General features: G+C 37.8%; 1 protein-coding gene across 1 annotated transcript; it reads left to right on the top strand.

The window, feature by feature from the left end:
- Window positions 1-10,195: 10,195 nt before the first annotated feature.
- LOC106054801 (endoglucanase A-like) lies at window positions 10,196-16,855 on the top strand. The gene is made up of 8 exons (XM_013210831.2): window positions 10,196-10,327; window positions 10,466-10,633; window positions 11,001-11,156; window positions 12,440-12,650; window positions 14,044-14,180; window positions 15,201-15,373; window positions 15,569-15,716; window positions 16,314-16,855. The coding sequence occupies exons 2-8, from the start codon at window positions 10,512-10,514 to the stop codon at window positions 16,759-16,761; spliced, it is 1,395 nt and encodes a 464-aa protein (XP_013066285.2). The 5' UTR covers window positions 10,196-10,327; window positions 10,466-10,511; the 3' UTR covers window positions 16,762-16,855.
- The last annotated feature ends 193 nt before the right edge of the window (window positions 16,856-17,048 follow it).

Here is a 17,048-nt window from a genome sequence, read left to right as displayed (position 1 = left end):
CACCCAAAGAAAATATATATATATCCTCCTTCGTGGTCGAAGATAACACATTTCTCATTTCCTATGGACTCGAAGATGACTGTTAAGTCCAATTCTCGTTCTCGCTTATAAAGCCGGCCGCATACGTGGCATGGAAGGTTTAGGTCAGTTGCAGATAGTCCTGCCTCTTCTCTCAGCTTTTTGTTGGTTCGGCGCTCTTTCGCCCTGGCCACTCTTCTTGCTTCATATCTTGAGACTCCGAGACTCACAGCTTCACGCCATGAGGAGCGATCGAGAGCTAGTGCTTCCCAGCCGTGAATGTCGATATCGCATTCCTTGAAGGAGCTCTTGAGAGTGTCTTTGTAGCGCTTGTATTGGCCTTCTTGGGAGCGCTTTCCTGCACACAACTCCCCGTACAGAAGTCGTTTGGGAAGCTGATTGTCTGGCATGCGGACTACATGTTCTACCCATCGAACACATGAACACATGGTAGGCCTAATAATTCACCAGCAAAATAATAATAATAATAGTAATAATAATAATAATAATAATAATAAGGCTTGTTTTCGAATCCGAAGATTAATGAAGATTGCAGTATTTCCTGTAGCTACGCAGCCCCCAGGTGTGACCTACATATTTTGCCACATCCAGGGCAAGCATAACCATTGTCCGCCGGTGGTCGATTAAGATTTTCTTTTCGCCGTCTGCTTCTGCCATCTGCAGCGGATTTTCCTTTGGTCTGAAATGTGTATCCCGCGGCCTTTGTATAGAGGAACTTCTTATGGTCCGACAGTTACCTGGGCAGGGCACGTATCCTGTATTGGAGACAAACGTATGCCAAAGGCAGTCTTTTTTGGTGAGCTAAGAATTGGTCGACGTAATAGAAGTGCAACACCGAAATGCTTTAATGACCAGCTTGGTCGAGAGCTTGCCTTAGATGACATAGAAGAGAGCACCTGGTTGCATGCGGCCTCAGAACGAGACAGCTGGAGGTCACCAGCAAAGTAAAAGCTATCTACACCGATCTATGCAATTAAAGAGTAAAAGGTGGTCGGCGTAACAGAGGTGCCTCACGGAAACGTTTCTTTACAAAACTAATGAAATGATTTAAGTCTGTTAAGAAACAAGGTTACAAAAGACAGTTTGTGTGGAAACACAAGCTCAAAATCGGCCCCCGAAGTGGTCCACCCAGGCTTCAATATTTTCAGAAAGAACATCCGAATGAAATTATATCAAAGACAAATGAGAAATAAGAATGGAGAAAGAACGTTAACAGATCTTGTGTAGTGCCTCAACGGTCCCGCAGATCAAAGGATAGGTGAAAGTGAATGTAAAGTGAGATGTAACCTGGCCTAACTAGTTCCCCTTTCAGATGATGTAAAGTTCATCTGTTTTTGTGGCCTACGGTTAACGAGGGTGTCATGTAACCAGCACAACGACCAACCGCCTTTACTTTTCCCCAACTAATGTCAGGTACCCATTAGAGCTGAGTGAATTCAGAGGCGCCCAAAGATTCCAAAGTTGAAAATCCCAGTCTTCACCAGGATTCGAACCCGGTACCCCCGGTTTGGAAGCCAAGCGCTTTACCACTCAGCCACCGCGCCTCCCCTGGCCTAACTGATGTCTCAAAATTGATCTAATTCTTTTGAAAAGCCTCAATCTCTTATTCGAATCCTCTAAAAAAAATAAAAAATTTTCGCAATTAAAAAAAAAAGTTCGGGAAAGTGAAGTTTACAAGATTACTATTCGTTTTAAATTAAGTCTAACTTATAATGCATACTAATTAGCTTTTTCTCTTTAAAAAAATGCTTGCATTACTGATTTTAAAAATTAGATTTTTCGCTTTCAGAAAAAAAAGTAGCCGTTGCATCAGAACTGTGAATGGTCTAAAATATTGTGATGTCGGATTTTCAATATCTTTTCTAGTTTACGAGATCTAAACCGGACGGACGGACAGTCGGACAGACGGACAGACAATTTGCACAAAACTAATAGCGTCTTTTCCCCTTTCGGGGGCCGCTACAAATGAGCCATTTTATTTTATCACAAAGTACACTATTTCGTAGAGTTTTACGTCACCTGATGTTTCGCACTAAAGCCGTAATGAATATACTAATTGCATTATTAAATGTCTGAACGTAACCATCTGAGAAGTTACACTGCAAAGAATTTCTTCCAAGCAAATAATAGTACAATAGTTTTAAGCAAAAGATGCAATGTAAAACTACACAACGCGAGCTGTGGTTTGTCTAGACTGTAGGAGGACTTAAGGGACCTTATATGTAATCGCCATGTGCAATTACATTTAGAACTAACAGAATACAAAAGTAACTGTTTACACGAACGTTCATTTTCGTTATTATAAAAATATTGTCAAAATGACTTCGGGTATATAACCTTATGAAATTATTTATCAGAGCGAGACTCGGCCACCTGGTAATATATATATATATAATTCGCTTCGTGGACCAACCATGCGGGACGCCATGAAAAAGTCATGGAAAGATAACTCTTTTATTTCTGCAAGTTGGACTAGAGTTATCCCACGTAACTTTCGCGGCGACAGAGAGTACGGCTCGGAAAAAATAAAAAGAATGAGAGGTGGAGAACCAAGTAATCTTTCTCTTTTTACATTCTATATAGTTTCTATATTATATATGTATATTTTACACAAGTCAATTACTCGTGTCATTAAAATAGTTGCATGTTTTTTTTCTGTAGCTTTGTTTTGATTCAGCCCCTTCGTTTCCTAGGCATGGCCACCGCTTCACATATATATCGTGAAGTCAACAGGTTTTTCAATGTAGTCGAAATTCCTGCATTAGGTAACTGTTTATTTGTATCAGTCTTCATATTTCTGGAAAAATGTCATCGATGAAACTGTTGCTCTCGAGCTTCGCAAGTAAGCTTTGTTTGTGAACATTGGGATAACTATGGCGACGCCCTGTCCGTTGTTCTGACTCACGGAAACACAGTCATACACTCTGCTTGACAATACGCTGCCTACATGAATATTTCCGTCGTTTATATATAATGGAGAGATTGCAATTGTGACGTTGTCTCAAATACTTCCAGCTACTATCACTATTCATTTCCGAGAACGTCCACATGACTCTCCTCGAGTTTACAATCCGGGTCAACGTCTCTCCATATCCCTGCTATTTAGCGGTCCTTTCTATAATGGCCATTGCAAAGCGGCGTATGCTGCGGGTCCACTAGTTGTTCAACTGTCTGCTAGAGACGATGTCTTAGACTTTATAGAGCAGGTACATTATTCGACTTGACCCACTTCCAGACCTAACAGATATAAATAGAACGCATATTGAGGTCACTTCTTATCATATAAATGGCAGGTATTGTTTAAGAGAAGTTACGTACGTCCTACTCGAGTCCTTGTTGATCTAATTGTACATGTTAATTTAGAGTTGTTTTAGAATTGTAAACTCTGGTTAATTTAAGCTCTAATGGCGCAAGAAAATAAAATCGTGTACAAACTTGTACAGTAAAATAGGATACGTGTCTTTCCTTTTCCTAACAGTCTAGAGGGCGATTTAGAAAGCTGGAGGATTTAAAGATTTACTTTCTTTAATCTCTGAATGTACTCTTAAAACTACATTTAATCCATTTCCAAGTTGTATAATAAAAATGTAGCTATGTGAAGACATTGCCATTATTATCATAAGAACAAATTATCTGTAAAGTTTGGGTGCGTGTTTTGTTAGTCCGAGACGAACCCTTGTAGTAAGTAACTTTTAGACTGATGAGCTATAAAGGATCAACTGGAGAACGTCGTATCGCACACATCAATACACATATTACACACAAGTCTCATTTAAAGGAAACTAGAACAGCTTTGTTAGCGTCATTGAAAACTTAACTAATTGTTATTGATTGTGTTCATAAATTAATGTGTACATATGTTTGTATGACAGTGTCTGCTGCTGGCTACGTAAAAATACGATCACAGCAGAGCTGCTCTCCCCGCTAACACTCCCTCAGTTGAGCCTCGACCTGGCTTCAACAAGATCCGTGTCATGTGATCACCTCCAGGTGAGATAAGTGCAACACCCTCTGTCCTCCCTGCAAAGACATTTACCAGGACAACATAATGGTTTCATAGTCCTGCCATTTTATGTCATGATGAAACTGTTCTTTAAGCGTTTTTTGAGACGAGACTCAAGTCTCCAAAATTGGCATAGTCCTCAAACTTTAATTAAAAATATACCATGTAAAAAAAAAATGAGGGATCTTTTTTTTTTTCAAAATTCTTAGAATAATTAAATGCATTTTACAAATACAATGATGATATATAATAGCTGTTGGTTTTCGCTCAGTTTCCTTGAGAATTCATGAGATCAAAGGACGTAAAAACTACTATTGGATCAAAGTTCATGCACTGGTCCTTAAGGTAAAGAAATAATCCAAACTGGAAGTATAGTATGAGGTAGGTGACACAGAAGAAAAGATCAAGATTTTTTGTATTAATGTAGTCGGAAGCCATTGGTAACTATAACCCTTACTAATTGTCTCAGCCCCATTTCTAAACTTTCTTAAAGGATGTTAAGTTGTAAAGAAATAGAGTAAAGCTGGAGCTGTTGTTGTTTTTTTTTTTCTTCTTATGTTCTGGCCTTCCCAAAAAAACTCCTATTCTAATCATAATAATAATAATCTTTATTATCCGTAAGGAAATTTGTCTTACAATTTGTGCATTACACCAAACAAAAAACATTATAACTATAAGAAAACAAAGTGTACATTCACACCAGACTCACTCATAATTTACATGTGACAAGTTTATACCAGATTGTTCTTATTTAATGATTTGATTGCCAGGGGAACAAAAGAGTGTTTGTGTCTGTTTGTCTTTGCTATCGGTGTCTTGTATCTCTTTTGTGATGGTAAAATCACAAAATCCTGACACAAAGGGTGATTCTTTATTTCGAGGATCTTGATAGCTTTTTTTATAGATGTTTGTCTCAAACAACTGCCCAAATGGGGTTTGTTTTTTGCCAATGATTTTGCCAGCAGCATTTAGGATTCTATTAAGTTTATTTTTATTTTTAATGCTCAGATTGCCATACCAGGCAGTGATATTGAAACTTAAAATATTGCAGATGTGAGCGTGATAAAACATAGCCAAGGCCTTTTCGCTAACATTAAACGAGGACAGTTTTCTTAGTAGTCGTAATCTTTGCTGCCCTTTATTGCTGATATAATCAGTATTTGCAGTAAAATTTAGTTTATTGTCTAGGATAGTACCAAGATATTTAAAGATTTGCACCATTTCAATAGTCTCTCCAGCTACAGAAACAATATCATTTTCCTTCTTGTCCCTACGAAAATCGATTATCATTTCTTTGTTTTTTTTTACATTTAATAATAAAAAATTATCTTTACAGTATTCTTCAATGTGTTCTAATTCTTTGAAATACTCATTTACGTCTGAGCTCTCTGAGAGCAGGGCAAGAAGAGCCGCATCATCAGCGAATTTTGTGAAGGAGCAACAAGAACTATCGGATTGAAAATCATTGGTGTACAAAATGAACCACAATGGCGATGTCACAGCCCCCAGGGGCGCCCTGTGTTAACTATGCGTTCATTAGATATAACATTGTTTACCCTAACCCTCTGAGCTCTCTGGGTCAAAAATTCATTAGCCCATAGTATTATGTATGGACTAATCTGCAACGCTTTCATCTTTTCAATGAGTAAATGAAGTTGTATAGTGTTAAAAGCTGATGAGAAATCAATAAAGAGCAGTCTTACATAAGTGTTCGGTAAGTCCAGATGTTTGTAGACACAGTTTAAAATATTTAGGATGGCATCGTCTACACCTTTACCCTTTTGGTAAGCAAATTGTAAAGGGTCTAACTTATTACAAAGATCATTCAGAAGAAACATTTTAACCAATTTTTCTAAACATTTAGACACAATGGAAGTAAGTGAAACAGGTCTATAGTCATTCATTTCCTTCGGTTTGGAAACCTTTGGCACAGGTACAATTATAGATGACTTCCACACAGGTGGTATCTCATGGTTTAGTAATGAAGTAGAAAAAATATCTTGGAAAGGTTCAGCTAGTTGTTCAGCACATTCTTTTAAGATTCGCCCTCTTATTCCATCAGGCCCACTAGCTTTCATTGGGGATTCACACATTAAAATTTCATCCCAGTAATCAGTTCTTGATTTACACGCCGCCAAGCACTATTTCTGGTATTGAAAGCCAACAAAATGCATATTCTAAGGTATCTACACTGCATTTTCCTGCTATTAAAAAGTTTTATTTCAAAAACCTAATGTGCTATTCTTACTGACTTAGACCCTCCCGCGCCGTTCGGAGCATTTGACTTCAAGCTGTTTCCATAACAATCTATCACTGGTAATGTCTGAAGCCTCTTCCCACCTGCCATGAAGACCTCAATGAATGAGTGGCATCAAGTTGTACTAGGATATCATTGCAACTCTTCTTATGCGTAATTCATTTTGTCGGAGAACATGTCCCGCAAACCTCATGCGTCGCTCTCTCACAATCTTACTAAAGGGTCGACTCCCAGTTCGGCAAAGGATTTCCTTGATTTAGACCCGATCTCTATAACTGACTCCTAAAATCTGTCTTAGCCATCTTTGTTGAGCCACATTTAGTGTTTTTCAATTTCGGCAGATGACTATTCACTGTAGTTTATTAAGGGAGCCCTGCCACTGGTGAAAATGTGTAACCTCTCTTGAATACGCTCTTGGAATTAAGTGACTGTAGTTTGCTTTAGACTTTATATCGAAAAGAGAAGTTTTATCGTCAAAATCATCTAAAGGGGTTTTAAACTTTAAAAAAAACGCCATCTGTAGAAGAGGGGTTCAAACTCAAAACCTCCGATTAATTTGGCTTCGCTCAAATAATTCTAGTGTGTAATTTGCTTTTTTTTATATATTGAAGAGGTCTTTTTAGCATCAAACCCATCTGAATGGGGGTTTAAACTCAAAATCCCTTTTGGCAACGCTCATAGCATTTTGAGTGCGTAATTTGCTTTTTTTTCTTACACTGAAGATTTTTTTTTAGCCTCAAACCCCCCTGGCGTAGGGTTTAAACTCAAAACCCCTTTGGCTACGCTCAAAGATTTTAGAGTGAGTAATTTGCTTTTATTTATATTGAAGAGGTACTTTTTAGCTTCAAACTCCACTGGAGGGGAGTATAAACTCAAAACCCCTTTGACTACACTCGTAACATTTTGAGTGTATAATTTGCTTTGTTTTTATTATTAAAGAGGTATTTTTTACCTTCGAACCCCGCTGAAGTGGGGTTCAAACTCAAAACTAAGTCAAAACCCATTTAGCTACGCTCATAACATTTTGAGTGTGTAATTAGTTTTTTTTTTATATTGACGAGGGGGTTTATCGTAAATTTTGGAGGGGGTTTTAAAATCAAAATCTCCCTTAACTGTGCTCTTGGAATTAGGAGATTTTCGTTTGCATTTTTTTTTTTGTTTTGTTTTATAGAAGAGGGGGAGTTAACTGCAAAAACCCCAAGTAGGGGGTTTAAAATTCGAACCCCCTGGTAGGGGGTTTTAAACTCAAAACCCCATTGGTTGTGCTGGGGCAAGTGATGGTTTAGTATTAAAATCTCACCTAAAATAAACAAAATCAAAGCAAAAAATCATTCACTAAATTCCGATCCCCGCCCCCCCAAGGGGGGGGGGGAATTTCATTTCGGGGGGGGGGGGTTGAACCCCAACCCCCCCCTGGCTACGCCCATGAGTTGGCTTCTGAATCGGGGCTCCCAGGTTCGAATCCTGGTGAAGACTGGGATTTTAATTTTGGAATCTTTCGGTGCATGTGAGTCTACCCAGCTGTAATGGGTACCTGACATTCGTTGGGAAAAAGTAAAGTCGGTTGGTCATTGTGCTGGTCACATGACACCCACGTAAACCGTAGGCCACAGAAACAGGTGACCTTTACGTTATCTGCCCTTTAAATCAATAGGTCTGAAAGGGGAACTTTACTTTATTTCAAATAAACAGGCATAAACATCTGAACTAAATAATGACAATTATTTTGAGTGACAAGATGCAACATTCAATTCTACACTACGGAACAATGCACATAAATGATTAATTGGTTTATTAAAATACATCACTTATCAATATTTCCGTTATTTTGAGGGGTTTTGTTTGCCAGATACACCAAAAGTGTTGACAATGTATTACCTCCATGTCTGACAATGTATTACCTCCCTGTCTGACAATGTATTACCTCCATGTCTGACAATGTATTACCTCCCTGTCTGACAATGTATTACCTCCATGTCTGACAATGTATTACCTCCCTGTCTGACAATGTATTACCTCCCTGTCTGACAATGTATTACCTCCATGTCTGACAATGTATTACCTCCCTGTCTGACAATGTATTACCTCCATGTCTGACAATGTATTACCTCCCTGTCTGACAATGTATTACCTCCCTGTCTGACAATGTATTACCTCCCTGTCTGACAATGTATTACCTCCCTGTCTGACAATGTATTACCTCCCTGTCTGACAATGTATTACCTCCCTGTCTGACAATGTATTACCTCCCTGTCTGACAATGTATTACCTCCCTGTCTGACAATGTATTACTTCCCTGTCTGACAATGTATTACCTCCATGTCTGACAATGTATTACCTCCCTGTCTGACAATGTATTACCTCCCTGTCTGACAATGTATTACCTCCCTGTCTGACAATGTATTACCTCCCTGTCTGACAATGTATTACCTCCCTGTCTGACAATGTATTACCTCCATGTCTGACAATGTATTACCTCCCTGTCTGACAATGTATTACCTCCATGTCTGACAATGTATTACCTCCATGTCTGACAATGTATTACCTCCATGTCTGACAATGTATTACCTCCCTGTCTGACAATGTATTACCTCCCTGTCTGACAATGTATTACCTCCATGTCTGACAATGTATTACCTCCATGTCTGACAATGTATTACCTCCATGTCTGACAATGTATTACCTCCCTGTCTGACAATGTATTACCTCCATGTTTGACAATGTATTACCTCCCTGTCTGACAATGTATTACCTCCATGTCTGACAATGTATATTACCTCCCTGTCTGACAATGTATTACCTCCCTGTCTGACAATGTATTACCTCCCTGTCTGACAATGTATTACCTCCATGTCTGACAATGTATTACCTCCCTGTCTGACAATGTATTACCTCCATGTCTGACAATGTATTACCTCCCTGTCTGACAATGTATTACCTCCATGTCTGACAATGTATTACCTCCATGTCTGACAATGTATTACCTCCATGTCTGACAATGTATTACCTCCATGTCTGACAATGTATTACCTCCCTGTCTGACAATGTATTACCTCCATGTCTGACAATGTATTACCTCCCTGTCTGACAATGTATTACCTCCCTGTCTGACAATGTATTACCTCCCTGTCTGACAATGTATTACCTCCCTGTCTGACAATGTATTACCTCCCTGTCTGACAATGTATTACCTCCCTGTCTGACAATGTATTACCTCCCTGTCTGACAATGTATTACCTCCCTGTCTGACAATGTATTACCTCCCTGTCTGACAATGTATTACCTCCCTGTCTGACAATGTATTACCTCCCTGTCTGACAATGTATTACCTCCCTGTCTGACAATGTATTACCTCCATGTCTGACAATGTATTACCTCCCTGTCTGACAATGTATTACCTCCATGTCTGACAATGTATTACCTCCCTGTCTGACAATGTATTACCTCCATGACTGACAATGTATTACCTCCCTGTCTGACAATGTATTACCTCCATGTCTGACAATGTATTACCTCCCTGTCTGACAATGTATTACCTCCATGTCTGACAATGTATTACCTCCATGTCTGACAATGTATTACCTCCCTGTCTGACAATGTATTACCTCCATGTCTGACAATGTATTACCTCCATGTCTGACAATGTATTACCTCCATGTCTGACAATGTATTACCTCCCTGTTTGACAATATCTAACACATAGATACAGCTTTGTAAAAATGAGGGTTTCTTTTAAGACCAATTGTTTGTTTGTATTTTGAATGCCTACTCAATTTGACTTATTTTAAACAATATGTCATTGAAAGTAAAGTATATAATAAGGTATTCCTCCATCCTGATGTAGACCAAGGTCTAGGTGTACACAGATAGTCAAACCTAGTTCTTCACCTGTACATTTATTGTTCTAATCTTTTCACTTAAGCCTTTAAAAATATAAGGAAAAAAAATGTCCTTAAATTTTATTTCACATTTGTAGCTTATATAAACTTTATTTCTTTACAACTAAACAAATTTGTAATCAGAATAGCGTAAGTAATTTAACTAGGTATTTCTAGCTGAGAATTCATCTAACATATCGGAAATAGTTATAGATAATATATACCTTTTATATCTTGGTTAATCTGAACGTTTTAACTAATTGTTGATAAACTTTATGCCTCTTGCAGATACCTACCAGGCCATTTTTCAATTGGATAAAAAAAAGTTGTACCAATGACTCTAAAAGTACTGACATTGGCAGTGGTGCTTGCCCTAGTATTACTCAGTCAAACAGACGCTGCCAAGGATTACGCCTCTGCTCTTGCTAAATCTATTTTATTTTATGATGCACAAAGGTAAGTTTTTACATTATAAATTTAAGTTCTTTATGTGTTTGATTTTATTCATATTTCTTAATGTGAAAAAAATAATTCAGACATGTATTAAATCTAAGGAGAAATGTTTTCATTTGAACTAAATGAGCCAATAAAGAAACAAAAATACGAACTACTTTTATATAGAGTCTATTTCATTCTTATAGCAGGCCTAGTGCGATATTGTTTGTTGTTGTTGTTGTTTTTTTTCACCTCGGCCACACATCCCCGAAGAAAAGACTGTTATTAGTATATTAGGTCACTTTATAAATGCAAGACTGAAGTGAACGGTGTCGATGGAATAATGTTGTTGTACCTTGTAACTGTGTAATGTCAATATTATCTGTAGGTCTGGCAAACTACCTGGTAGCAATCCCATTCATTGGAGAGGTGACTCGGCCCTGAACGACTGTGTGGTAGGTGGATGGTACGATGCTGGTGACCACGTCAAGTTTGGACTCCCAGCTTCAGCAGCAACCACCGTGCTTCTGTGGTCGTTAAATCGGTAAGGAGTTTTAGAATGTTCAATTACTGTTTAACTTCATTGCGATGTGCGCTGACAAGTTTGCATAACCTTTTTCTATGAAACATTGAATATAGTGAGGCAGTGTTTGTGGAAATATCAGGTTTTGAGGAATAACAATAGGACTACGTATGTCAAGTTTAAAAAAAATACTTTAGCTGGATGTATGTATGCAATCCTAAGTGTTCTTTATAAAAATTTACATTTTCTCAGCCTTTATTCTAAACAAACAAGACATCGATGTACTTAGACATCACACTCAACTGACAGAATCATCTAGACTCTAGGACAAGATGAATTACAAGAGTTCTACACAACTGAAAGCATGTCAATGGCTACGCTGGTATTGTGTGCTTAATACGCTTAAGTCCCAAAAGTTGTCTTCTAGTAATAAAACATCCCAGCGTAACTGAATAGTCGAGACGTGGAGATTTACAGAAATCTGCTCTATGACATTGAATAAACTTTATCATGACAAACTGGAATCACGGAATAAACAGGCATAATAATAAATGACTAGAATCACAATCTACATTGTTTTGGACAAGAAATACAAGAATAAAGAATCATTCTGAGACGTACAACCCTAGTGGCCCTTGCATAGGTCAAATACACGAAATAATGTTTGGCGCTCAACATAACAATATTTTCTAGAATTGACTGGATTAGGGTTCTTGTTTTTTAGTTCATTAACATTATATCTTCTTGAATTTGGTAGCTATTTTTAGCATTTCAAGGCGTTGTCAGGGTTTACTAGATAGAAAGATATACAAATTGTTTTGTTAAGCTTCGATTTATAAGTAAGAGAGAGAGAAAGAAAAAGAGAGAGAAGAGTGAAAGAGATGTAAAGAGAGAGAGAGAGAAGACGACTAGAGCATGAAGATGGGCATGTAGAAAGCATGTTTTCGACAGTGAGATTCTAGATTCTACCCATCTTTCTAACTTTATTCAAATGAGATACCCCATCCCTCTGTTAAAATTTTTCACGAATGCAAACCTGCAACCTCTTTTAGACCCAAGGAGAATACATTTCTGAAATATAGAATGCATATAAACGCTAAGGGGCTTGCGAACCGAATTTCTTTGATCTAGAGTAAAAGTTGGAGAAACACTAGCCTCTAGTCTTCTTTCAAATTCACCGAAGTGGAAAGAGCGTTTCTTTTTTTTAAGCTCAATGATAGAAATGAATCTACGGACTATTTAGATTATTTTCAAGCTCTATTCATTTTTAGATTTTTAATATGACTCTTTTTCCTCAACTATAGATTCAGAGACGGCTACCAGAAAGCGGGTCAATTAAATCAAATGTATGACTCAGTCAAATGGGGGCTTGAGTATTTCCTCAATTCCTGGGACCCAGTCCACTTGGAGTTCGTAGCTCAAATAGGTGACGGTAACCTTGACCATGGCTATTGGGGCAGACCTGAGGACATGACAATGGACAGGCCTTGTCTGAAGATCAATACGACGTCACCGGTCAGTTTAAGCAATATCGTATTAGTGTATGTGTGTCTGTTATGTGTGTGGATGCGATTCTCGAAAACGGCTCTAAATATTTAACTAAATTTGACAGATGTTGTACATCGTTGGGAAAAGAATTACTAGCTCGTTTGCTACACAGAGCAAACTCTAGTTTGACCGCTATCATTTTCAAAGTAAAAAAAAAAAAAAAAAAAAAAACTAAACTTGGCTACAGAACGAGAAAACGTTGATCTTAAACGGACTCTAGGTATTCGGGTATTTCCGCATGTAGGCATTATAGTATTGAAGAGTTAAATACATTTAAATTCACGAATATTTGGCGCATCATCTTCTAAAGGCCTAAAACTGGGATATTATAAAGTGAATTAGATCTCTACATTTGCCTAACCAAGATTTTGTATTGGGGGAAGGAGTGGAGGAAAGGGGTGGGGTACACACAAAAAAGTTCCATTGTTTTGAATCGAACATTCTTTAGTTATTAAGAATAAACAAAAAAAAACAATTGTTCTATTAAGTTGAATAAATCAGGTATTATCTTTTGTGAACATATAATATTTACAAAAGATTTTTACTAAATTATTAAATTTTCACTACCTTTACAATTTTAAATATGAATAGACCTTGTTTTTAATAATATAACTAAATAAAATGTAGCCCTCGTGGTATGAAAGGAGAGTGACCGTTTAGGGATTACATGCACGACATGGCCTAAAGTGTGCCGATGTGCCAAAAAAAACTCAAAAACTGAAACTCAACAATTTTTTAGAAACATGTAAAACAAACATACAAAATTAATTACATATTTTCTTTTTCTATTAAAAAAATCAAAGAGATTGTGACGAATACACCTGAATACGCTATTTGAATCTTACATACTTTTAAATTGTATATGTAAATTTTTGTTATTTATTTAATATACATCTACTTTGTTTCAAAATGAATTAATTGATAACTTCTTGAGTACAACTGATGAATCCTGAATAAGTTTTAAACCCTGGTAGCTTATTAATGGAGGCCAGAGGCCGAGGTTTAAATCCTCAGTCTTGTCTTTTTGATTGGAATTCTAGGACGAATAATGTTTGACATCCTAGGAGGATGTTGATGTCGATTGTAGCTATTCTTGATGCAAAATATTAATGAAGATTAGGAATTGTTCTTCTTGCTAAAACAGAGTCGTGTCAAAGATCTTTGCTCAGTGTAGCTGAAGTCAAATATTTGAAGAAAACTTTGAGCCACAATAACAATAATAACTACTTTTAAACTTCGTACAAAATAAATTCTATATGATTTTAGTACGTTTAGTCACAATAAGTAACCCTTACAATGTATATAAAACCCACTTTTAAAACATATATTTCAATAAAATATGGCAATATTTGTCTTACAGGGAAGTGATATTGCGGCTGGAACCGCTGCTGCTCTGGCTGCTGGTGCCATAGCTTACAAAACTAAAGGAGATGATGACTACAGTAAAACATTGTTGACTGCTGCTGAAAGTCTGTATGCCTTTGCTAAGAACTACAGGTAAATGAAATATCATGTTATGAAAGTGTTAGGAGGAAATACATTTCGTAAGCTTGTTAAAAAGCTTCCAATGACATGCTTCTCAAAAGGCTTTTGACAACCAGTCCAACGCCTAGCCAGATATTGTGTCGACAAGAGGCGGAGCAGAGGAAAGCAGCCTAGACCAGTGAGCGTTGGACAAGAGGGGCTAGTTAGCCGTGGCTGGCTACCCACCTAGGGGAAGGAAAATTCTGAATTCTATTCTATGCTGCCGTGCAGCTATACCCATTCACGGGAAAGACTTCGAAAGTCAACCTTGATGAAAGGTCAGAAGCTACACCTGGCAGAACTTGTGACGATGCTGATCCGTTTCTTTAGACACGCAAGCTGCTAGCAGCGGAGGAAACTTTATATATGCTTGTCGATGAATTCCTAAAAGAATTCTGTTCCCAAAACCGGATTTTAATATGACATACAGACATATGCAAGTGATGATATTAATGGAATTCTCAACGAATAGGCTTTGTGTTAATATAAGTACTCAAAGTGTTGTAGCACTAGACAGCTAGCTCTACTTATAGGCTGGTAGACATAACTTACTAGATACCCAACTCTTGTATAAGGCTCAGGAAACATCTTTTACGGACAAAAAATACACTTCAATCTTATTTACAAATATTTACAACTTCCAATGCCAATGTAAACTTATGTAAACTTATGTAGAAATATTCATGAAATAAAAAGATGTCAAAACATCTAAAAAATATATTTAAAGTCAAAACTGAAATGGACACACGCCGTTCTATTTAATAACGTTAATCTGAAGTTCAACTGCTTGTGTTCGCAAATCTACACCAATTTACTTGAGATTACATCAGAAATACTAGGGCAATACAAAGACGTGCACACAAACTTCATCACTCCTATGTAAGTGTAGAGTGACACCTTTTTTCATGTCAACAAGTTGCATAAGCTATGACTTCTGATTGTACTTTTCGTAACGTCAGCTCTGAAATAACAAGTGTCCATGTTTTACTCCAGAGGTATATTCAATGGCTCCAACTGCTGCTACACGTCTGATGATGACAGGGATGAGATGTGTGAGGCGAGCATCTGGCTCTACAGAGCAACCCAGAACGCCCAATATTTGGCAGACGCTCGGTCATTCGTAGATCTAACTCTTGCCTGGGATCTCAGCTGGTCAAGCAAAAAGCGTGAGTGGCACTAATTTAAGGTTTACAAGTAGCTGGACATTTCTTCAGATTTGTAGTAGCTAGGATAGCTTCTCGGGATCTGCGGTCAGAGTCCAAGAATATAAGAAAAAGACAAAGCCAGATAAATGATTCAGTAATGGAGGGAAAGTACATTAAGCTACTTATCTTTCAATCGAAATGCCTTTGCTGTTTCAGCCTCCTGTCAATTGTACCTGTACGAAGAAACGCAGTCCGACCAGTACAAAGTTGCTATACAGAACTTCTTTAACAACTGGCTTCCTGGTGGGACTGTCTCCTACACGCCGTGCGGCCTGGCCTGGAGAAGCAAGTGGGGCTCAAACAGGTAAGTACCGTACTTTGGGTAGAAGTTCAATTAATCACATCGTCAAAACGAACTTAACTTTTATTTCGAGGGAGGATTTTTTTTACTGAAGAGTTAGTTGACCTTACTGACCCTGCTTGCACATTAAACTATAGTTCAGTGGCTGGTTTAGTCTTAGTAGCATTGTAATACGTCATTTTTGTAAAGTTGGTGAAGCTCCTAAAGATCTTGACCCAGTGGTTTGAGTTAAGCTTCAATAGAAAAGTGTTGAAATCTATAGGCTGCACCCAAGTTAACTTAGAATACAAAATAATCTTTCTTTGTCCAAATTAAGACTATTTGCAAATGCCTGGGAGAATATAGTAAAAGAATATTTAAAGTTGATTGCTGTGTAAAATGGCTTTTTGTTTTAGCTATCCGTTTGGGAAGGTTGTAAATTGTTTAGTACTTTGAAAGAGTATTTGGGATTCAATGTAATGTTTATCTGAGAGGTGGAGAATACAATTAAATTATGGCTAAGGCTTAAATGTGTCTTATATTAAAGGTTATTTTAAATTATAAATATCTTTTCTTTAAATGCATATATATTTGAAATACGTATTATTTTCCCTTGTTTAGAGAAGCAGCTAATGTTGCCTTTTTGGCTCTCGCTGCTGCTGAGTCAGGTGTTGACTCTGACAGACTGAGGAAGTGGGCCGTGGAGCAGATCAACTTTATCCTTGGCGACAACAATCACGACGGCGGCTGCTTCAGCTATCAGATTGGCTACGGAACAAAGTACCCCACCCACCCCCACCATCGAGGCGCCTCTTGCCCTGACAAACCGGCTCCTTGCGGTTGGGATAATTTCCATTCCACCACTCCAAGTCCCCAGGTTCTTGTTGGCGCCATTGTTGGCGGTCCGGAAGTGGACGACAGCTACGAAGACAAGAGAGATGACTACGTCCTGAATGAAGTTGCTCTAGACTACAACGCTGGATTCCAAGGCGCTCTGGCTGGCATTGTCCACCTTCAGGATAAAAATATTTTGCCAACAACCAACAACAAATGCCCATGTGCAAGTTAAATCTATGGACGTTGTTGTAAAATGTGTTACATTGTTTTTGTTCGTTTGGAATGACTGTGTTCTAGATCAAATAAATATATATACAATTTAAAAATGATTGTTTACTTTAATTTTCAATCTTAAATAACCTAAGCGGACCACCGGCAGACAACGGTCATGTCTGCGCTGAATGTGGCAAAATATGTAGATCACAGCTTGGACTGCTTGGTCACCTGAAATACTGTACTCCTCCTTAATCGTTGGACAAGCCTTAATATTTTGCTTCTTCTATTTATTATTATTATACA

This window comes from Biomphalaria glabrata, chromosome 11 (assembly GCF_947242115.1).
Source record: "Biomphalaria glabrata chromosome 11, xgBioGlab47.1, whole genome shotgun sequence".
NCBI classification, from domain to species: Eukaryota; Metazoa; Mollusca; class Gastropoda; family Planorbidae; genus Biomphalaria; species Biomphalaria glabrata.
Note: the sequence above shows the minus strand (reverse complement) of the source record. Positions and strands in the feature narration are given on the sequence as shown.

Coding starts and splice junctions, on each gene's coding strand:
- LOC106054801 (XM_013210831.2), top strand. CDS start 10,512: ATGACTCTAAAAGTACTGACATTGGCAGTGGTGCTTGCCCTAGTATTA. Junction 10,634..11,000: donor TTATTTTATGATGCACAAAG/GTAAGTTTTTAC, acceptor TATTATCTGTAG/GTCTGGCAAACTACCTGGTA. Junction 12,651..14,043: donor AGATCAATACGACGTCACCG/GTCAGTTTAAGC, acceptor TTTGTCTTACAG/GGAAGTGATATTGCGGCTGG.